Source organism: Barbatula barbatula (genome assembly GCF_947034865.1).
Source record: "Barbatula barbatula genome assembly, chromosome: 8".
In the NCBI taxonomy this organism is placed as follows: domain Eukaryota; kingdom Metazoa; phylum Chordata; class Actinopteri; order Cypriniformes; family Nemacheilidae; genus Barbatula; species Barbatula barbatula.
In genome coordinates, this window is record NC_136771.1 from 22,485,958 (window position 1) to 22,509,323 (window position 23,366).

General features: G+C 37.4%; 3 protein-coding genes across 9 annotated transcripts; 1 reads left to right on the top strand and 2 right to left on the bottom strand.

Annotated features, from left to right (window-relative positions):
- Positions 1-1,005: 1,005 nt before the first annotated feature.
- On the bottom strand, positions 1,006-4,333 carry fgb (fibrinogen beta chain). Of its 2 annotated transcripts, none has more exons than XM_079462530.1 (7): positions 4,163-4,333; positions 3,617-3,820; positions 3,310-3,493; positions 2,845-3,186; positions 2,228-2,350; positions 1,525-1,810; positions 1,006-1,437 (listed from the first exon to the last, which is right to left on the bottom strand). In XM_079462530.1, the coding sequence occupies exons 2-7, from the start codon at positions 3,617-3,619 to the stop codon at positions 1,209-1,211; spliced, it is 1,167 nt and encodes a 388-aa protein (XP_079318656.1). In that variant the 5' UTR covers positions 3,620-3,820; positions 4,163-4,333; the 3' UTR covers positions 1,006-1,208. The 2 variants fall into 2 exon arrangements, with proteins under 2 accessions (XP_079318656.1, XP_079318655.1); XM_079462529.1 differs by having other exon boundaries at positions 4,086-4,333.
- A 1,080-nt stretch (positions 4,334-5,413) lies between these two features.
- On the top strand, positions 5,414-10,890 carry rnf175 (ring finger protein 175). Of its 5 annotated transcripts, none has more exons than XM_079463131.1 (9): positions 5,414-5,563; positions 6,434-6,485; positions 6,944-7,085; positions 7,180-7,334; positions 7,641-7,748; positions 9,050-9,170; positions 9,273-9,406; positions 9,513-9,614; positions 9,741-10,890. In XM_079463131.1, the coding sequence occupies exons 3-9, from the start codon at positions 6,945-6,947 to the stop codon at positions 9,859-9,861; spliced, it is 882 nt and encodes a 293-aa protein (XP_079319257.1). In that variant the 5' UTR covers positions 5,414-5,563; positions 6,434-6,485; position 6,944; the 3' UTR covers positions 9,862-10,890. The 5 variants fall into 5 exon arrangements, with proteins under 5 accessions (XP_079319257.1, XP_079319260.1, XP_079319256.1 ...); XM_079463134.1 differs by having other exon boundaries at positions 5,417-5,563; positions 9,513-9,639; positions 9,741-10,781; XM_079463130.1 differs by having other exon boundaries at positions 5,420-5,563; positions 6,448-6,485; positions 9,741-10,775.
- On the bottom strand, positions 10,613-22,653 carry trim2b (tripartite motif containing 2b). 2 transcript variants are annotated; one of them, XM_079463127.1, is made up of 12 exons: positions 22,418-22,653; positions 19,302-19,466; positions 18,534-18,686; positions 17,074-17,225; positions 15,941-16,121; positions 14,870-15,632; positions 14,513-14,616; positions 13,895-14,062; positions 13,633-13,801; positions 13,389-13,459; positions 12,625-12,765; positions 10,613-12,384 (listed from the first exon to the last, which is right to left on the bottom strand). In XM_079463127.1, exons 3-12 carry the CDS (start codon positions 18,648-18,650, stop codon positions 12,232-12,234), a joined length of 2,019 nt encoding a protein of 672 aa, XP_079319253.1. In that variant the 5' UTR covers positions 18,651-18,686; positions 19,302-19,466; positions 22,418-22,653; the 3' UTR covers positions 10,613-12,231. The 2 variants fall into 2 exon arrangements, with proteins under 2 accessions (XP_079319253.1, XP_079319254.1); XM_079463128.1 differs by lacking the exon at positions 19,302-19,466 and having other exon boundaries at positions 22,418-22,578.
- Positions 22,654-23,366: the final 713 nt, after the last annotated feature.

A 23,366-nucleotide genomic window follows, 5' to 3' on the forward strand; every position in this document is an offset into this window, starting at 1 on the left:
GTATTTGTAACCAATATACTGAACCATCTGTTTATGTTTTATTAAACCCTTGTAGAGTTAAAAAATCTGTCTATGCACAAGTTTACAATTGTCAAAAAAGGCAAATGAACACGGTTGTGACAAACAAATACTTCTTTTCGTATTTCTGTGAATTAAAATGGACAAACTTGAAGCAATCATTCCCAACAAATGGAGAAGGGATGCCTCTTCATAGAATATAAAATATTTACTTTATTTTAATGTTCATGTGCCCATTTATGAGGAATATGTAGCGATATGGATGTGACAATCCTGAAAACTCCGAAAAATGATCCACTAAAACAAATGCTTTTAAAACTTAAAGAGAGACCTCATGTGTATATGAACCAGCAAATGATATTATATGTGCTGTTCGTATAGTAAAACCTTTGCCAAAAAACAGATTGTTTTCATGGTAATCTTGACATTTTCATGGAATTGCACATTTACACATTTGGCAAACACTTTTAACCAAAGTAGGACTGTCACAAGAATAGATTTGTATGACATATTTATAGTGGCAAAAATAATTAATGGTAACAATATATTTATTAAAATTATTTATAAATAATAATAAAGACAGCAACTAAATAAAAAAGAAAGGTAGTATAAGAGAGACTCTATACAAATTGTGTCCCATTTGGGAAAAGTTCTCAATGGGTCCAGAATTATTTACTGTATTACAATACTGTAAATGTATTATTACCTCAAAATCGCAAATAACGTCTTGTAACATCACGGTTATTGGTACCGGTATATTATGACACTCCTTTTATCTGTATAGGTATAACTTTTTACTCCCCTTCATTGCTTCAGATTTGTATAAATGGATTGCTACAGCCTATAGACAAATTTTTTCCGTCCCAGTGATGCATTAACAGAATGTGTGTGTATGTTACATGCATTTGTTACGAGCTATTTAATTGTTGTTTAACATGCTCTAAATGTATACAAAAAGCTAAACAAATAAAGAAGTCACACCCAGTATTATGTTACAGGTCTGCTTTATTAAGAATTCAGAGGTGCCCATCTGGTTTTATTTAGTTTTCTTTTGCATGTGTAAAATACTGAATGCCATATGCATTTTAGTCTGCATTTTCAAAAAATATTTTTTATTAAGTCACATTCTTCAATAGATACATAGTTATAGTATCTCCTGTAAATTTAATTGGTTTCGCAGGCTGTAGTCTTTAAGCTTTGAAGAACGGTCTGATCTTCATGCTGATAGACTTGAGTGAATACCACGAACCCTTCCAGTTCATCCACACGATGCCGTCATCTGTGCCGTGCTTGGCCATGTTTTTTGTATAAGCTCCGCCCCAATAATAACGTCCATTAGGATTGCAAGAGTGGCATCGGTTGTACCACCATCCACCCCCATCTTCTCGAGAACATTGCTTTGAAGGATCACCAGCTATCCTACGATTGACAGAATTGGAGAAGGAGAAAATATATTAGTCACATATAAATGTTTTGGGATTTGATGACAGGAGGGACGACGCTCACCATCTGTCATTGTCTCTGTCATGCGTGCTGAACATCATGCCATTGTGAATGGTCATAGTACGGTTCTCCCCGAACAGTTCATTTGCACCATCCATAAACGTGTTTCCGGCAGTTCCAGAGTAACGCCCGACCGATAGGATGTAATTTGTGACCTCGCCTTGCATCGTGAACTGCTCGTATCTAGCGTGGACCTTCAAACTCTTCCAGTCTTCCATTTCGACCAGAAGTTCAGTGGGACCCATCTTTGTAAGATGACTGATGTGATCATTACCCAACCAGTACTCACCTAAACAGTAAAAACACCAAGATAACGCAAAATGAATGTGACATAAATATAAAAACTATGTAAAATAACAGATATTTTCTGGTAGTTGGGGCACCAGAAATATACTGTAAAACAAAACAATTCCAATACAATCACAGGTTATTTTATTTATATTTTTTTGTAATTTAATGGTTTTTTAACATATTCCAAAAAATATGTGAAAACAGTAACATATTGTAAGTATTTTGTTTTTGCTGTTTGACATTATGTTGTGTTGGACCATATGTAGATAATATGGTAAAAAACTGGTCAACTGGCACACACTGGTATGAATTTTGTAGGTTGATGGCTAGCTCATCCGTTGTTTGATACACCTCTTTCCACATTTTTATTCTGAAGAAACACATCATATCACTTGTAAGCCATACAGTAACTCACCAGGAGTTTGGCAGTGTCCTTTGCCCACGTCAAAAGCAATGTTTCCAAAGCCTCTGCGATAGTCGTCCCAACGCCGGCCAAAATCAACACTGCCGTCCATACGATTCTGGATAAGCACCCAACCTAGGAATTATAATGAAGGAATGTTGTTGAGACTCAGATTTTATATTCGTTTTTGATTCCAACATGAGACACAGTTTGATATAGTATTCAAAAAGGGTTATGTGAACTGGATGTTTTTTGTCTTGTTTTACAGTACAAATATCCAAAAATGATTCAATCAAAATTTAGATGAAAAATACAGAAATCAAGTCTTCAAACTGAAGATAATCTCAAACTAAAGGTTTTTATGTTTAAAACAAGAAATAAATATTTGGTTCATCTGACCCCTCCCTCAAAGCAAGTCAATATATTTAAGGAAGGGGAATATTAATACCTTTTTTTGTTTGTCAAGTTATAAATAGTTATGATAGTTAGTTAGTTATAGATTCTGTTTAGATCATGTATGTTTATTAAGACTATGTGAGCTATATAAAATGAAGGTTTATGGGTTTGTTGAGCAATACATTTGCAGGACGAATGACATAAAGTCATAAAAGCAATGAAGTAAACCGTACCTCCATTATTAGTACTCTGATCACAGTAGACCTTGAAAGGCATGGCGAGTGGATCGGGCCGTATGAGGTACATCTGAGATTCCTCTCCACCTTTGCGATAAATGTCCTCGCACTCCTTGCCGGAAACCACAGGAATCGGGCAAGAGACTTTGCAAGGTATCGAGCACCTGGCCTTCTGTGCAGAAATGGCTTTCTCCAAACGTTGAATCTTGTCACGCACCTTTTCAAGCACTGACTGCAGGATTCTGATGTTCTGGGGGAAGGTGATGTCCACGGCCTCTTTTATATAAGCATGCTGGGTCTCTAGGCTGTCTGTGTACTGGCTAACCACAGCATTGTTACCTGTGATAGTGGAAAGCATTTAACATCTACTTAAAAAGTAAATGTGCGTTCAAGATAAACGTTTTGTCCATGTACACATGAATCAATATAAATCACCATCTAAACATTTATGAAGTGGGTTACCTTGGCCCACTCTTTGTCTCTGGGCGACTTCTGTAGACATATGCGTGACGTACCCGTATACATTGTTAGAGGATTGATATAAATCATCTACAGATTTTTTCAGCTGTTCTACACCTGGCCTCACATTAAATTCTTGCTTCAGGAGGCTTTTCTTCAACTCACAACCTGTGGGACACAATACACCCTATACAGAAAGAAAATAATTGCATCACTATTCATTAAAAAATCATTTCAACAGAAATGAATGCCTGCATGAGATATGATGTCTCTGTCTACGGTCACTGATATACAAGAAATAAGCATTAACCATTTTCTCAGAGAGGTGAGTACATCCTCCGGCTTCCAAAACTTCCTCTTTTTCTTGCAGAGCCGTCCCTACGGGTGCTGGAGTCGGTCTCCCACGGTAACGGCCACCTCCGCTGACAGGTGGTGGTGCGGCTGGCCCTGTAGAGTACGTTTCGCGACCTCTGTTGACAGGACGATGACCTCTTGGATCTAGGACTTCTGTAGGCTGGATTCAACACAAAATATGCAAATCTAAAGTTTCACATCAGCAACAATATCAGAGGTTGTACTACTTTTTCAGTTTTGCAGGCATAGCCCACTAATTCCCATAGTGTTTTTTTTTTACACGGAACTCATGAGATACCTATTGTCCTTTTTAGGGAATGATAATTATATAATATAAAATATATTTCATATTTTTATGGATTTTGATCCTCAATTTATGCATTAAATTATGTTCACTGATATAATTCTGAGGAAAGGGGACATACCTCTTTCTTTATCTCCTGTGTTAGAAAAGAAAGAAAAACAAGACAGTATTATCAGCATGAACCATTTAAATTCTTACCTTGTCAATTGTTGAAATCAAGAAAAATTATATTTACTGTATCTTCATCATCGTAATCTGTGTTGGCCTGTGCGAGAGCTCCACCAACACAGAGAAAAAGTAACAGAAGAAGCTTCATTTTTGTGGAGCTCACAATTTAGTTCTGTGAGAATGTGAGTTTCTCAACTGTTCGTAAATTCTCTGTTGTTTAGAGATTTTATACCTGGTGACCCATCTGTCCTGGAAGAGGAGGGACTACAGTGCTGGTTAATATTTAATTCTGGACATGTCATTACACGTAATGGTGGACAGCATCATTTTTGGGAAATGAAAAAGGGACATGAGCGAAGCATGTATAATATGTATTGCACAGTGAGTCATTTGTTTTTCAGCTACGTCAGGTACCTCTATACAGTACATCAGAAACTACTGTATACCAATAAAAAGTTGGCACCTTGTTAATAAAAAATGTCAATAACAATGGCGGAAGATTGTGTTTCAATAGCTCTTGCTGACAGAACATTAAATAAAGGCTTCTTGTGCCCAATTTTACTATTGAGTGCAACCGGTCTAAAAAGGAAAAGTAGTATGAAATAAAAGGACTACTAGTACTGTAGTACTGATGAAGATAACACCATGGTATTAACTTTAAACTGGAAAACATTGAGACACGATTGAGATTTACTGGTATTTGTCTGTATGCTCTGTTCAATCCGGATTACTCGGCGGGTAAAACATGTTGTTTGTCTATGTTGCGTGATCTGCAAATCTCATACACCCACATTTCTGACTCAATGTTTATCAGGCTTCACTGTGACAAACATACACTTTGTACTCTAATGTGCGGTGAAATCATTAAACAGATTTTTTTAAATGTTTTATATTACTTAGAGTATAAATGATACAAATAATGTACAGTGGCATACACTGTAAAAACAATACCTGCTAAAACAATTAAACCATCAATAACATTATATTAGATTGAACCAATAGAACTCTATCGGTATGCCCAAAACACACCACATAAGGGATTTTCTAATGGTTCTAATGGTAAACAGCCAATGATTCATAATTGTATTGTAAACCATAAGAAATTGTACTAAATCAATTAAAAAGCGAATGTTTCCATTATTCAGCAGAAAACGTCAATGTATTATTTAATTTACAAATAAATTCACTGTATTTGCATTTATGGCGTTTTTTATTTTGAAAACCACAGACTGCAGTTTAATTCAAACGAATTGTCATAGTATTAGTGTATCAAGACCCCTCGGGCCCGTGGAGTGGAGGAGTGTGCGACTGCGCATGCGCAGAACCGTTCCAAAGACCGTCATGAGCACAATGTCTGCCCGTCGAAACGGATCTATTAATAGATGACTCGAATCAAGACCGTGATACATAATGGCTGACCTGCAACCCCAGGTACTCGTTTTAGTATATCGTTGATAAATATTACTCGAAGTGTAAGACGTTGACATGTTTTGCCCCAAGTCGAGGATCACATTATAACCGGCGCGGCTGTTTTGTTTACACAGCGCTATCCAGACGCTTGGCCGATCGTGTATTAGTATTTTCTATAACAGGGATGTTTTATATGAGGTTCGCGTCGAGTTTGCAGTATACCGGGTGAATGTAAGGATAACGGTCGCAAACGTGGCAGGAAAATGGTGAAAGGGCAGATTCTGTTTAAATTGGGCAGGTCACATATGACCAGTTTGTTAGGATAGTCATTGATATTTTACTAGAATGCTGAATCTGATATCATTATAAATCATAACTGGTATTCTTGTATGCTAACCGATTTGTAGAAAATCATGCCTGACAGTGTGGGGGCGTGGCCACGCAAGCTCGCTGACAGCTAGAGGCAGCGAGGGGGCGTGGCTGCACAAACTCTTCCTCGTCTGGTGGCGTGGACACGCACGGTCGTGTTTATTCCACGTTCTTCTTCGGCACACAAACAAACCTGAGAACAAAACGTTTTTTAATGGATTCTTTTTTTTGATGTTCATTAGTTACCCGTTTATTCCGATCAATGTATTTTTATAACAAAAATACGCCACACGTGAGGTGTACGGCGCTGAAATACTTGATTCTGATTGGGCAACTAATCATTGTCTGGTTTGTGGAATAATGTTGTTTCATTATAGTAAAATAAACAATGTTCATAAAATAATTAAACTAGTTTATGATATGTTATTTTTTACACGAAGCGTAGCATGTTATGTTGTTGTGGTTAACATACATGTGCACTATGTAGTGTATTTTACTACTAAACAATATTTCTCACTCTAGTTGTTTCTTCAAAGGGGGATCTTCTGAAAATTACCCACAGAGAAACCTGGAAGTAAGTGCGTGCAGTACTGTATATCGACCTCTTTTGCTCAAAATAATGATGTCACAGGCTATTTCCAAAAACTAAAACTATAGGTAGTCCACCTTTCTTTTAACATTTACATTTATGCATTTGGCAGATGCTTTTATCCAAAGCGACTTAAATTGCATTATTCTATACATTTATACATAGGTATGTGGAATCCCCTAGGTTTCGAACCCACAACCTTGCGTTGTTAATGCAATGCTCTTTTGCATAAATGTAAATGTAAAAAGAGTGGTTGGAAATCGCCTGTGACATCATTATTTTGAGATCGATTTTTTTGTAGCTCTTTATAATTTTCTGGATAAATATAGTTTCTGGAGCAGGTGCATGTCACTGTCCTGGGCTTGTCTATGAGTCCATAAATAAAACACATTTTTTCATGACCTCATTACTATTTCTTGCTTTTGCTGTGTTTTTGACTCCAGGATGCAGCACGAAAGGTTGCACGTGAAGCACAGAGGCCACGAGGCCATGCATGCTGAAATGGTTCTGATTCTCATCGCAACACTGGTGGTTGCACAGATTGTGCTGGTTCAGTGGAAGCAAAGACACTGCAGATCATACAATGTGAGAGTCGTGTTATAAATTCTACCAAAAATGCTGTAATAGTGACCTTTATCACATAACAAGTAAACTGTTATTGTGTGTTGTTCTCTTACAGCTGGTGACATTATTGCAGATGTGGGTGGTTCCGTTGTACTTCACCATTAAGCTTTACTGGTGGCGTTTCCTGTCTACATGGGGCATGTTCTCGGTCATCACTAGCTATGTCATATTCAGGGCCACACGCAAGCCTCTCGCCTGCAGAACACCACGGTAATGTTTGAAATAGCTATACTTTGAATCCTTTATATAAAATTCCAAACCTTTAAGACATTCTTTTGTCTGTCGGATAGAAAGGCACACATTTTTGCTGATGTGGTGCTATTTATAGTCTCAATTTGGACCTTGTAACGTTCTTAAAATATCTTCTTTTGTATTTCATGGAAGAAAGTCATACCGTTTTGGAAAAAAACATGTTTATTGGTCTACTATAGCCTATGTAACGCTCCTGCAGAATTAGTTTTCTTGTCTATTGCTATTTAGAATAAGTAGTAAGAGAAGTCTGATTCACATTTACAGGATGGTGTATAAGTGGTTCCTCCTTATTTACAAGCTCAGCTACGCTGTAGGAGTGATCGGATACCTCGCTATCATGTTTACTATGTTTGGATTCAACGTTTTCTTCAGGTTCGTGAACATGATTTTACATGCATTCATTTAGAATTACTTGCTATCATTTTGCATCTTCAGAAAGAAAGTCTGTTTCTGGTTCTGCAAAGCCTCTGGACCCTGCTGTCACCAATAATAAAACATAGGAAATAAAGTCACGGGTGCAAGTGTTAAAGTTGAATTGCAATTATTAGAATATTGCATTTATGTATTTAATAATATTTCAATAATGTACAATGACTTCCTTAAACATCAAAGGTGCTATAGTGTGATATGAGGTTAGGGGCACATTTTTGCATTTATTTTAATCAATGGCTTCAATCACGTACACATTCCAGCACTTCATCCATCTATGTATATCAACTGCAGTTCTGATGTACATCTACAGTAGCTCACGTCAAGGTGTTTTTAGTCATTGCTGGCCTCCCAGCTGGAGTCCCTGAAGGTTAGAAGCCCCAGGACACTGGTCCCATTGGCCCAGTCTGTAATCTGTCCTTGTTTCAAAGTTAATTGTCATTTTCCTCCTGCGGTTCCCGTGGCAGTGCTGATATACTGCAATGCTTTTTGGGAGAAGTGTTTTGTGACACTGTAGGGTGACATGAGATGGACGAATTGCGGTGACATTCAGAGAATGTGCATGCCAGGCCGGTTGCTGTGGGAACTGTGCCGAGGGTTTTCACTGAAGACCAGGAAATGAGGACATTGAAATCCTGAAAAAGTTATAGACTCAAGTGAATATGATTTTCTGTAGTTATGATGATCAACACTAGAAATGTTTCGTCAACTAGAAGTTGCTCTTTGTAAGCCTAATCTATATTTAATCAAATATAATTAAACAAATATATATATATATATAAAATTAATTAATTATTATTAAATGCATTTTCATACGTAAAATATATTTTATAAAAAAAAACTGGGAAAGAAATAATTCTTTGTAGAGTGATACAATTCCTAAATATATATTCTTAGCGATAACATAATTTGATCAATTTTCATTTCTGTTTTCATTGGATGTTATGAATGCAATTTTCAGATATTATAGTGATGAGTATTCATTGGTTGAATTTAAAATAGTATTTACTGTATATAAATATACAGTATAGTGAATATATAATACTATCACAATTATACATTTCCTTATATTATATTTAATATGCTGTAGATGTTTGAGAAGCTGGTCAAATACAGATTTCCCTATTAGGATCTATAGTGCCTGTAGTTTTCTGATATCATGATGAAAGTGTTTGGACATACTGTATATTAAATGAACATGAAAGTAAACTAAATCAAACAAAAACTTTTCTATCTTTGTTCAGGATCAAAGCTGACGACTCTATGGATGTGGGTGTGATCATGCTTTTCTATGGTTTATATTATGGGGTAATGGGCCGTGACTTTGCAGAAATTTGCTCCGACTACATGGCATCTACCATAGGGGTAATAACTCGTATGTCTCATTGCACAAATCTTTTTTTTTCATTCTTTTCAATTTCCCTAATAAGTTTGCCGGGTGTCTTCCTCGTTTCATTATTATTTCAGTACTATAACATGGGTGGCATGCCGTCCCGAACCCTTAGTGATGACATATGTGCGGTGTGCGGTCAGAAGATTCTTGTGGACATAGATGAGGAAGGAATTATTGAGGACACCTACCAGCTCTCCTGCGACCACATGTATAGCCGATTTAACTTTTGAAAGCAACTACACAAAACATATTCAGAAGAGACAAGTATGGGACAAAAGTAAATATGTTTATCCTTAACCTCTTGTTGTGAACAGATTTCATGAATTCTGTATCCGTGGCTGGTGCATCGTTGGAAAAAAACAGACATGCCCATACTGCAATGAGAAGGTGGACCTCAAAAGGATGATGAACAACCCGTATCCTTCATATTTGCTATAAATGGTATTGAATCAATTTATGGTTCACTAGAAATGTTTTTTAAAATGTTAACATGTCGCGCTTTATGACTGCTTATTATATTTACCCTTAAATCTGATCCCCAGCTGGGAAAGAACACATGTCTTATATGGCCAGCTTTTGGATTGGTTAAGGTACCTGGTCGCCTGGCAACCCATCATTATTGGAATCGTGCACGGAATAAATTTTTCACTTGGACTTGAATAGATTTTCACAGTATTTAGTATTTAAATCGAACAGCTGCTTTTGTAATTTATTTGATATAAACTTTCAGAAGTGTCCTACGATGATACATCAAAGACGTATCCCTCTCGTTCCAAAGCTGCTCAACTGTATGCGTTTTTTTTTGTTAAATGTGTGCCTCTTTTTGTATGACTATTGAATTTTCATTTTTGGGTGAAATATCATTTGGTGAAATAAGATTGTTTGAAATGATTGAAAACGGCAGGTAAAAGACTGGAAGTTTGGGTATAGACTGTAATTAATTGACAATTCTGTTCGATGCAATAAGTAATAGGTAGCAAACACATATAATACAGGTTTGGACTCTGTTGATCACTTGATTGACAAGAAAACATGTTTTTATTCATGTGCCGCTGCAGAAATACTCACCGATAGTCTCAGTTACCGATGAATGAAGCAAAATCACCTCCTGCTCGATCGTCATGATTTGACATTATATGTAGCATTATATTGCTGCTGTCTTTCTGAAACGTCATATCTCCATATTTCGTGTTTTTTCTTTTTATATTAGTCACCCTTTATGTTTGTCACTGGGTTTTGCAAATATCTTACCACTGAGAAAAGTATTGAAAAGTCAACTTTGATGACACAATATGAAATCGTTGAAAAAGTTCAGTTTTTTTTGTTTGTTTGGACATACAAGGTTTCAGAAGGACATTGATGATATATAAAACATTGATGCAAGAAAAAGACTGTAAGCTCAATTATTACTTTTAACATGTGAGAGTTTTTATTGATCTGTTTTCCAGAAGTTTCTTTTCAGGTTATTCAATGTTTTTTGTTCACCGTTTAGTTAAAGTACCAAAATTTTATTTGCAACCAATAAACAAAAATGCAGATGCAGTTTGCATGCAGATGTCACATATGTGTACTAACTGAGCTAGAAAATATTTGTCTTTATTTTCTTCCTGACGTTATGAGGAGTCTTCAAAAAACAAAAGTGTAATGCTCTGTACATAATAATGATGTTTTTTATAAAGTGATAGCGATATCAAAGAAATCAACACAGTTTAAGCAAGTCGTAAACAAGCACACATCTGCAAGGTAACCTAATAAATATTCTACTGAAATCATTTTCAACAGTATAAAAAGAATGAGAAATGTTTCAAAAAATAAGGCTGAATTTATGCGCAAATCATGAACATTCAAGTAATATCTCTTTTTTGATCAACATAAAACATTATTTCATTACAATCCTTATATACAGAAAACCACAAGTGATTCAGCACAGGTTAAACCATATACATCATTTACAATACAAATTTACTGTATTAAATCAAAATGACAACTGCTTCGTAATGATGATGATGATGATGATGATGATGAAGTCATTGAATTGAAAGTGAAAATACTATTGTTATTAAGTTATGATGGTATTTGTATTTGTGTTATTACTACTGCGTGAATCATGCCTCTAATGAATCCCGGGATACACAAGAGAATGAGATGAAAATCAATTCCTTGAACATTTCTGGTATTTAACTACAAGCCACAAATGAACTCAATTTAGTTTTGAACCCCAAACAAAATGCACACCCTTTCTTTGAAACATTAGTTAAGATAATTACACAAATATATAGATATTTCCAGTTTCAATAGCATTTGTAAAGAAAATATAGTCCTAATATTTTCTAAATAAACAGCTGTATGCTAGCTTCATCCTAGAAGACTGCAAGGCAGCAGTTGTGTTGTGTAATTTACGGTTAGCCTCATACACACACACACACACACACATTATACAGGACAAACAGATTGACTGTAACTTTTCATGTCAAATTACCAAACAGAGGTTTGGATTTTGCTGTTTGACAGACTTGACCGATTGGAAAATGAATTTTAAATCAGGGGATACGATCAGCATTTTAGTTAACTGTAAGACAGACATGAGCGACTGTTTGAAGATGATAACACAAATGTTGAGCCGTATGAATATTCATGTTCAATAAGATAATTAAAGTGTTTAGATACGGTTAACATCTTGCCTTTATCAACATCTTGACACATTGGTTGGTTTACGACACTCGGCTCTTTCCAAAAGAGTGATGCATGCATGAGTCACGCATGCAGCATGTACATTTCCAGCCAAGATGAACCTTAGTATACAGACCAATGCATTCGGCCGTCTAAGTTCGACAATTGTTCTCGAATTTTGGCAAAGGCATTCCAAGGCATTCTTTGAACAATGCACGTTAACAAGCTTTAATCCTAGAGTCGAAAAGATGTGGAACGGAACCGTGAGGGCGTTTCTTGTAATCGTGAGGGATTTACTATTTAAGTGCAACAACTGGACACATACGTTATGACGGCAATGTCCAACGAACAGTCACTCTCAAGTCACTGCAGGTATCGATAGACTTTGAAGCAGTGGTTTCCAGAATCGGCCACCACAACATGACCGTCAGAGGTGAGAGCGAGACCCTGCGGCCCGTACAGAGGGTCGGCGGCCGTATTGATGTAGGAGAGGAACGACCCGCTTCCGTCAAAAACCTAAAACAAGAGAAAGAGCAACGTCGTGGCATGAAATTACACACTTCTTTAAATATTCAAACTTTTATGCAAGGAACTGTTATTGCTTTCATGATATTTTATCAGTGTGGGAATCTAATCCATGACCTGCAAAGCTATCAACTGAGCGAAAATTATTATGAACAGCCAAACATTATTTACACATTAAAGTCTTAGGATATCAGCAGACATCTGGGTTCATCTGATCCAGTTTAATTTTACCTGTATCCGACTGTTTCCCCAGTCTGCCACGATAATGTTGCCATTGACGTCCACAGCGACCCCTGTAGGTGCATTGAACTGTCCATTGCCTTCACCGTTCGACCCAAACTTAAGCAAGAAATCCCCATCTGCATTGAACACCTATAACAGAGACATAACAGAATGTGATTAGATTTTTTATTATTTGATTATTATTTGACATTATAAGGACATACAGTAAAGTGTTTAAGAGAGGTAGACCGTCATACTTCACGATTCTTACTGTAAAAAATTTGAGTAAATATACACTTTTTTGATATTTGGATATTACACCATTTTTGATATTTTGATATCTCCAGTTTTAATATAAAGATGCACTTATATTCTGTAATAATATTTACAGAATAAAACAATACAAAATATATATATACATATATAATAATAATATTTTTGCATGTAATTTGCTTCCCTATACTTACTGTGAAGCTCTTTAATATGCGATATTGTAAAATGCACAATAGAAATGAATTTGAATTGGTATTTTAATATACAAAAATTGCAATCAAATGAAACAAACCCCTTTTATACCATTTTAATTTAAATGAGAAATTATTTAAAATTTATTTCTATTTCTAAGGGCCCCAGAAAAGGTAAAACTCATTACATATAAAAAGTCTGAAAAGAGTAAACATGTTGCCCGTTTGAAGATTTTAAGTAACAAGAATGAAAAAACATTCATTCACAAGAATGAATGAAACACACAAAAAAGAATAGTCTGAATTTACCTTAACAGAGTGATTATGAAAATCCGTGATGATTATTTCATTGTTGTTGTTGACTGCTGCAAAGTGTGGCCCTATGCAGAAAACATGAATGGTTGATTTAATGGTTCTCAACTATCATCACATCTGTTAAAATCATATTTTTATGTAATAGCGTATAAAACATTTAATTTGAGCCTCACGCTACAATGCAATTTTCAACCATTAGTAGTATCATGCATTTCTCTTCACAGCTGTAAAAACTCACCAGCAAACTGTCTGTCTCCGTTTCCCCTGCTGCCAAATTTAGTGACAAGTTTACCACTGGGCTGAAAGATGAAAACCATGCAGGCTTTGTTGTCCACAACGATGACGTGACCATTCTGATCCACAGATACGCCTTTTGGGCCCATCAGCCTCCCTGAGCCCAGTTTAGCCTTTAGAAAAACCAATATTATCATGAATGCAATATATCACTTTTGGACCTGTTTCTTTAAATGGGACTTTGATGTTACTTTGATGTAACTCACCTTATATTTGCCTTCACTGGAGAAGATGCTGACCCACTTATTGTCGTAGTCAGCGATGATGATGTCACCATTTGGATGCACAGCGACTCCGGTTGGCCGTTGCAGTTGTCCCGGGGACCGACCACGTACTCCAAAACGATTCTGAAACTCTCCCGTATTTGAAAACATCTGAGAAATTCAACAAGTGTGGTTATTGTTGTTTTGCCAGTTTACACAACTTGAAGGACAATCGCTGATTTGATTCGTTCAGAGACTATAATAAAGGTACAGAACCAGCACGAAAAACAGTTTGCAACTATCATAGCTGTAGAAATACTATATACAGTACACGTTGTATAAAAAAGGCTAAATACTGTCCGATACTGTAAAATGGGTTCTTTGTTGGACGTTTAAAAATTATAATTTAAAATCACATGACCACCTAGATTTAAATATACATTTTCCTTCTCTTAAAAGTAAATGATAATTCTGTCAACATTTACTGTCTTCTCCAGAACACAAAAGATATATTGAAGAATGTTGGTAAATACATACGCCATAGCGCCTCTGGGAAAAATACATCTGATGTTAGATTCAGGAAAGAACACCATACATGTCGGAGATTCAGGATTTGCTCACCTGCACACATTGATTGTTACTGTCTGCAATCAGGATTTTTCCATCTGAAGAAGCTGCTACTCCTTGAAGGTTTGTAAACTCTCCTTTATTCCTCCCTTTTGTTCCTGTAAAACCGACAAACTTTAGCTGAAGGTTAGTAAAGACTTTTATTGTTTGAAAGAAAATGCCAGTGGTGCACGCACTTCAATTTAGTGTAGAGCTGTAAAAGATATTTTTGCTGCCATGAATTTTCAAGTTAAATTAAATTGACTAAAAGTCATTTCAACTATTTACAACATTTTGACCAGTGGTTACAGATAAAAAATGAATATTATTTAACCAAGGCTATACCTTCAACATGAAATATAATGTTTGTACCTATTCTAAAAATAAGGTCATCCTCTATCGGGTTAACTCTTTTCTTTGGGGTACTGAACAGGCTTCCGGCCCGCCTCACTCCCTTCTGTCGGCTCCTGCTCCCTGGAGACTTGGCGCTCCGTTTTCTTGCCCCACCGTCACTGGAACCCGTGGAGGCGGCGTTGGCCGCGGTGGTGGTGCAGGGGGAGTCATCCGGCGAACTGGCGACCTTTAATTTAAATGGGCTTCCTTTGATATGCTGATCATACAGTCTCAAAGCCAGACTGAAATTGCCCTCCTTCTTCACCGTATACTGAAATTCATAAGTTCCGTTTTTATGATCCACAATTTCGCCATCCGCAACGCTTCCGTCCGGCGTGAACACCTCTGCCGAGATAATGGCGTTTCCAGTCTTGCACAATCCACCAGCTTTGTCTCTAGTGGTTATGATCACAGAAGTGGGTAGACCCACGACGCACTGCTCCAGACCCTCCCCCGAAGCTTCGGTCTGGCAGGCCACCGCATTGCTGGTGACGACAGTTCCTAGGTTGTGGATGGACTTGCGGAGTCCTTCGATCTCCATCACGAGGTCCAGCTGGTCGTTCTCTTCAGGTTGAAGGGGAAGACCCTGACTGGCCAGTTTGCTCAGTCTCTCTCCTACGTCCTTGTTGGTTTGGAGAACGACGGCTTTGTTGCCTCCGTCCAAGGCCTCTTTAGTCAGGCTGCAGTTGTAGTTTATGGCCGCCTCTTCTTGAAGCAACGTGTCCAACTGACCTTGAAGAACCTGAAGTAGACGCAAAGAAAAGTATTCAACAGACAGTTCACCCAGAAATTTAAATTCTGTCATCACTTTCTCACCCTTATGTCATTCCAAACCTGTATGACTATTTTTTGCAAAAGATGTTTTGAAGAACGCTGGAAAGCACAACATTGGCCCCCATTGACAAATCCATTGAGACTTTTCTCATAATATCTTCTTTTGTGTTCCACAGACGTAAGAGTCATATACAGGTTAGAACAACACGAAGGTGAGTCAATTATGTCATCATTTCTATTTTTGGGTGAACTATCACTTTAACCACACAAACACACCTTCTGCTTCAGCCCGTATGTGACCTCCAGTTCCATGAGCAGGACACTCTTGCGTGTGTCGAGAGTTTTGTGAAGGTCGCTGAAGGAGGAGTGAATGTCCTCCTCGATAGAACTCCGCTGAGTGTTCAGCTGCTGCAGAATATCTCTCAAGCACTGAACTGATTCTCTTATCTGAGGCAGCCTGTGAATCCAAACATCAATATATTCATCTGATGTCAATAGTAAAACAATAAGCAATCAGCTGATGAATCGATCATTTAAGAAATAAAATTGTTTTCAAAAATATAGTTCACAACAAGGACGATAGCAGTAACTAAAGATATTTGAAACTATAAAGAGTGACTAACGTTTTGAAAATCAAGATTAAAAGGGGTCCTATGGCGCGAATGCGTGTTTTTCTGTGACTTTGGTGTGTTGTAAGTTGCCCATGTATGTATTAGTAAAGTAAAGTTGCAAAAAGCGAATGCTCAACCAGACCTGCCTGAAACCCCTAAGTGTAATCTACATCAGTTCGTGGTATGACTTGACTAAGACTGTAAACGCAAGTAAGGTGGGCGCACCTGACAGTACAATTGCTTTGGAACCCGATATTCCAAATATGGTAAGAGGCGTTACATTTTCTGTCACCCGCTTTCAATATTCGACTAATCACTACGCACTGGTGAACTGGCCAATCATAGCACACCTAGCTTTTTAGAAAGGCTGGGCAAAGAGGAGATGCAAATATGTACGGTATATGGAAAATACAGCGTTTTTGAACCTCAAATCGTGTATACACATTATATCTCAAATAATTGAATAATTTTCGTTTTAGCCGTGTCATATGACTCCTTTAACAGAATAGCGAAGTCCACATCACAACTATTAAAATAAAAGTTATTGATGTTGGTCTTAACGTGCCTCAATCCTTAAACTGTAGACCTACTTCATCATTTGGGCACGATTGCAAGATAAAATCTGTGGACTGTGTAAAAATATATCAAAATGTGTTAAATTGAGCAGTAAGCACTTGTTGGAAAATAGGGCCTTCACATTGTTAAATTAGCCCAAAAAACACATCAGAGGTGGCAGACTTTTGCCTGACGATCACATTAAGTGGAATGAAAAAAGGCATTATTGTTGTTATGGTGAACCTGTTTTTAACCGCATCCACTCTGTCCTGCAGTACTGCAAGATGTTGGTTCACAATATTTTCCAGTGAATCTGTGGGATGTTCAGCATGTTCCGCATTCAGACAGTCTTCGCACACCGCATTCTCACATGGCACACAGTACAACGCAGGCACCTATAAGAATAATGCCACTGGATTAGTGATAAACATATCGACAAGGCACATTATGCCATTAGCCGATAACTGTGCTCGTCATAACCCAAATACACAATCAGAATAGTGTGAGCACATATTGCATAAATGGCATTACATTTAACAGAATTTTAGTCAATTAGTTCATTTAACGGGGTCCAAAAGTGAAAGAGCACACTGAGAATCTGTGATATAAAAGGTCAAATCTTATACTGAGAACGACTCTCTCTGAAGGGTCATATAGAAACACACCAGGTGCAATAATAAGGAGAAATGTCTGACATTGGAAAAGAAAACACGGTCTCGGAAATAATTATGAGAAACTGATGTGTCATAGATATACTATCGTACATCGCCACGTCTATATGAGGATTTTAAACCTTGAAGGCAAAAATAGCGCAAAAAACGTAAAGCTTTACAAGTTTTCTCTATTGTAATTGTTGCTAACATTGTTTTCTAGGATGTGCAACACAACCAGCTCTGTTAACATCTAAACTAATGTTGTTTAAAGTTTCATGAAGCTTTAAGTATCGAGATTTTCTCAATTTCTCTGACATGCAAATTTTTAAGTTGATCATGTTGACCACTATGCAAAAAATTACGATTATTTACATCACATTTACATTCTGTCATTTAGCAGACGCTTTTATCCAAAGCGACTTACAAAGAGTTCGGGGAGCAATAAGCGATACGTCATACAAAGAGCAATAGTACAATAAGTGCTAATACAAAGTTACTAGTTTCAACAAAATCTAGACCACCACTTGTTGAGAGAAGAGGGTTAGTGTTTTTTATCTCGCTTGTATTAAGACATAATATTCTCAAATAATGCTAAGATAACATTAATCAGGTTTAACTAAAACTTATGAAGTCCATGTCAGCCCGAGCACATTCTGTCGAAGGAGGGACGTACGAAACTCAGAAATTCCTGTACGTTTTTACTTGACCTGTTACTCAAATTGTTATGCTGATACTAGAATTCGTAAATGACAACACTGTTGTTTAAAAATCTTTAAAATTCTTACTCTTCAACGTTTTCCTTGTGTTATTCCTCGTATCTTTTGTATCTCCTAAAGGAACCCTAAACATTCCCTCGGCCACTTAGTTGAAACGTATGATATTTATAGAGGAACAAGCCTACACTGTACTTTGTCATCCAACCTGTTTTTCTGGGACACAAAGCTTATGCTCAAGGGAAATACAATGCCTTCAGGACATGTCACCCATCTGTGTAATTGTTTTGATGCGGTTGTGTGTTTTTGTGAATGTTTGCGCTGGGATGAATCTCACTTTTCCATTGTGTTGTGAGCAAGTTAGTCCCGTTCCTTTGGAACCCGTTCCTTTGGAAGTCTCTAGTACAGTACATTCCTCACTGCTGCTGTCAGGAGAAGCCTGCTGTGCCTCCATGCGGTTGGACAGTATTAATGCACTCACAATACAAACCTGAAACAAGAGAACATTTGAATGGGACATCTTGAAGCGGGAGGTACGATGGTACATTGCACACATTGTTATATATTTACATTGTGTCCTAAGCTTTTCAGTTTCGACGAAATGATGGAGGTGTTTTTTTGACACATCAAACACATGAATGATGTGGGTAAAACTATATTGTGTATGAATACACGTAGACTTTTATTTAGAAATTCACAAATCTTTGATGGTTGATCTTTGATCTACCCTTTTACAAATGTATCTGCAAAGCTAATGCAGACGAAAAACAACAACCAAACGAAACAAAGCAAAACAGTAAAGCAAACATCCACCTTTGCTATACACAGGGACATTTTAAATAATAAAAGCAACCCTATATTTTTCTGTCACATCCGCTGGTTTATAGACTTTGCATGTTAAATAAAAAAAATGACGAAAAGGCAAATTTACTAATGTAGAAAGAAACGCAGTTGAATTACATCGGCAGATCCGCAGTGGAGAAAATATTTTTCCGCAATTAATAAGCAATGCCAGATGTTGAAGACCACAAGCTTAGTAGAAACCAGAAATAAACGTGTGTAAACATATTTAGAGTGAGAATAAGCTATTCACTGTGTTTCTCACCTTGCAGAGTTCAGTCCTCGTGCATGTGAGTATATACGTGTCTGTGCGTGTCTGAATATGGTGCAGCAGTACTACGGCAGGCAGGTATATTTGATCCTAAGGAAAGTGGAACGCGCCGCGTGTTGTAGGGGCCGAATACAGTCTCCCCTCACTTGAGACGGACCCCTGGAGAAAACAGAAGAAGAGAGATACCTGTATGTAGAAGTAGACACGCAAACATGTTCCTGAACGGGGATCTGACTGCAAAAGTATCATCTTATACATCAGATAGTAAAAAAACAGCTAAAAAGGTTTTGATAGCTAGTACAAGATACTTTTACGAGAACTGGTCCAAGTGCAGTCTTATAAAGCCGATGCTCCACATACACCCACAGGTTACTATGGTAACTAAAATAGCAATTCACAAGTGCTGCAGTCACATGAATATTTCTCATTCTGTCATTCATGTGTTGAAAACAAGTAAATGAGACCAGCGTACGGATCATCACAGCTTAAGTACTTCTAAACTCATGAAAGATCGTGGAGCAGGGTCGGATGTTGAGCCAGCAATAACTTAACTACTATTATATCACATTAAAGGGAGAATCCCTTTCATCATTTACTAATCCTCGAGTCATTCCAAACCAAACCTGTGACTTCTGCAGAACCAAAAATATATCTTTTGAAAAAAAATTGTAAACCAAACAACATAAGCCCTCATTGACACAAAAACACTCAGACAATTCTCAAAATATCTTATTTTGTATATATATATATATATATAGGTTTAGAATGAAATGAGGATAGATAAATGAGGACAGAATCTTTTATTTTGGATGAACTATCCCTTTAAATTACCCAAATTAATTTAAATGAACTGACATTATTGTTGCCTGCTGTCCAACAGATTAACATCTCAATTATTTTGTCATCGTGCCTTGACAAGCATTAAAGTTAACACGCCATCAGTATTTGCTGTGTAGATGTTTACTTGTCTCATTTTGACCTAGACCTAGTGCCAGCCTGAAAAATCATTAAACTGATATAAAATAAAGCTTTAACCCAAAATATGTTTTATGTTAAATTGCATTAATTCAACAAATACATTTCGATCCGTATTGCCGCTAGTGCAACTATATACTGTTGTGTATTGAATGTACAGAAATACAACTCGTTGCATGAACTCTATTAATAATTGACACGGGTTGAAATATTCTGAACCAGATTTCGACCAGACGGGAAAGAGGGAGAGCAAACACACATGCTAAAATGTCAATGAAAGATATCTGTTTACAGCAGATCCCTAAGTCAGAATAATGAGATTTTTTTAAGGTTAAATGAGATTCTTAGTACTGTGTGTGCTCACAGCAATCCACCAACAGATGGTGTGATGATAATAACAGGTAGATTTACCCACGATGACCCGCTCTGACCTTAACCCCCTACCGTACACGTCCACTTTAATAACAGAGAGTGCACATTGACTGTAATGAATGGATGTCATGTGAATGGATTAGAGACACTTGTTTCGACCATCGTTGCAGAAAATGATTAAATGAATTGACTGCAACAGTTTTGGTTCATTTGATTTGACCACAAGTGATGATTCCATAATAATAACGATGATGTCATGAAATGCAATGCTTTATATCTCACATTGAAAGTAGTCACACCCCTGATATTTAAGAAAATGTTGAAAGGACAAACGTCATGTATGTACTATAATAAATACTATACTATAAATACTATAAATAAACCAGTCAGCATTACATGGGAATCGTGGGAATTGTATTGCATGGAAAAAAACGAGAAAGATGTGAGGAAATGGAATACCGAGCTGGCATACATCATTACTCATGAGTCATGTCATTTCAGACATTATTATTTCCATTACAAAAAGCTCTCAGTGTTAGACCCAGAGCCCCCTTTACATCTCAGAGACGACAGTGACCGAGGACAAGGAACGTTGACTATAAGGATCCTGGCAAGAGATTTTGTGAAGGGCCATTCAGAGTTATTGAAGCAGAATTCCCCCGGGGCAGAGCAGTCATGCGTTCCGGATAGAGAATCCAAGATCACCTAATCGGCCAGTTCGCTCTCAGCTCCGAGACTAAGATGAGATGTCATTCTCACCACGCCACATGCACAAACCTGTCACGATGACCATGTGGCCAACATCTAAACGGCTTACATTCGGGATATGGGTTGAGGCTGGGGGCTTTCACGTGCTTTTACTAAAGTAACCGAGACAAAAGGGTGTCTTCAGTAAGATCAAAGATAGGCCTACAGGTCCTAAAACATTTCTTTCTTTTTCAGCCGATCAAGTTTTGATCATCCTCATAAGGTCATGTTGAACATGATTCAAGTTGTAAATATTAGGTTTGCAAGTTTTTTTTTATCTAAAAGCAGCGTACAACCCTGATTAAAACAAACTTTAAAATATAAAGGTTGGTATTATTAAAACGGGTTATGACGCCATTTTTTCCCATTAGTAAATCTCAATTTTAACAAATGATAAAACAATGACTGTGTGGTACACATGAGAAGGTCAAGACCTTTCACCGGGAGCTATGCCATGGACCAAAACGCGCATGTATTCAAATATAATATGCACACGATAAGCACGCTATACAGTCAAAGCACAATTGGCTTCCTTCTTGTTCAGGTTTGAAGAAAAGGACAAATGTTTGGCTGGTTTCCTTGATTTTGTCAACTTCATTGGATTGAGGCCAGAAAGCAGTGCATACTGACATCACCCTAAATCAAAGCATGCCTGCAAAAGATTGAGGTACATTTGAAAGCTCCAAGGCAGATACAATCGACATTGCAGTACATCCAAAGCTACACAAGAGACAAACAGGTCTTCCTACACGTGAGGCCTATACGAGACATCCTCACTTTCATTTCACTCAAACTGATGCAATTGTGCGACTGCGTGTATAACAGGAATGAATGAAAAATGGGCAACGCATCTAAAGAAACGCGACACTTTAACGTCCTCCATCACAGCATCCATCTCTCCTCCAGCGTCTCCCCACCCCGTTCTCGCCTCCCGTGGAAACACGGCGCGTTGGGGTATCAAAGATGCTGCGCACCACATACCAGCTTCATCCTACACCACTGCATTTTACTCTTACCGTTCCTCCATAGCTGTGTAGCTTCACATGCACCGGCCTGACTCATCAGACTAAGATCCGGAGAGGAGAGGGGCCTGTGGGATTGTTTAGCTCGGACTCGTTTCGTTTCTGTTTTCTCCGCCGTCTCCGCACTACAGAGACATTAGTGAATCACACCAGCTGCCGTAGGGGCGGAGCCAGATCCCGTCCCGAACCTCAGCGGCCAATCGCAACTCACCGAGTGACGCAAACAATCTTGCGCTCTCCCACAACCTTGATTTTTCTTTCAAATGTTAATTTATTAAAAAATAAATTTGTTATTTATCTCGACGTCTCAAATATTAGCTATTCATTTTAAAACCAAACATTTTAAAATACTATTAATTTAATGTATGGTTTATTTATTGCCATCCAACGTGCATATTGTACAAAAATGCAACATTTCATTTGAAAACACAACATACTGACTATAAACTTTATAGTTTTGTCTAACAGATGAGCCTTTGAGACACTTTTGAATGGAAACATGAGCAGAATAGACTGGTACTGTGCCTGGACACGTCTCATTGTCATTACAGATGTCGTTACAGATGTCGGACAATGCACAATACACACACATTTGCTCAAACACACACACACACACACACACACAAATGAACGCAAGTCAACAAAAGATTTGCAGAAAGAACAACACGAGGAAGGCACTTATTGTGTATTTTATTTGATATATTTTAACTTGCACAGTTTTGCATTATGACAGGGAGTCTCTGAATTGTTTACAGCATCATTCTTACACCGGTTACAAATATGTTCTCAGGCAAGCTCATAAAATCCTGTTCGACCTGAAGTTGCATAAACCCGATCAGACCGGAGCTGCATATTTTCATACAATTCATGGGTTAGGCTTTATTGTGCTGGAAAAATTGTAAAATGTCACTATTAAACTCCCCTTTCCTAACAACAAATACGT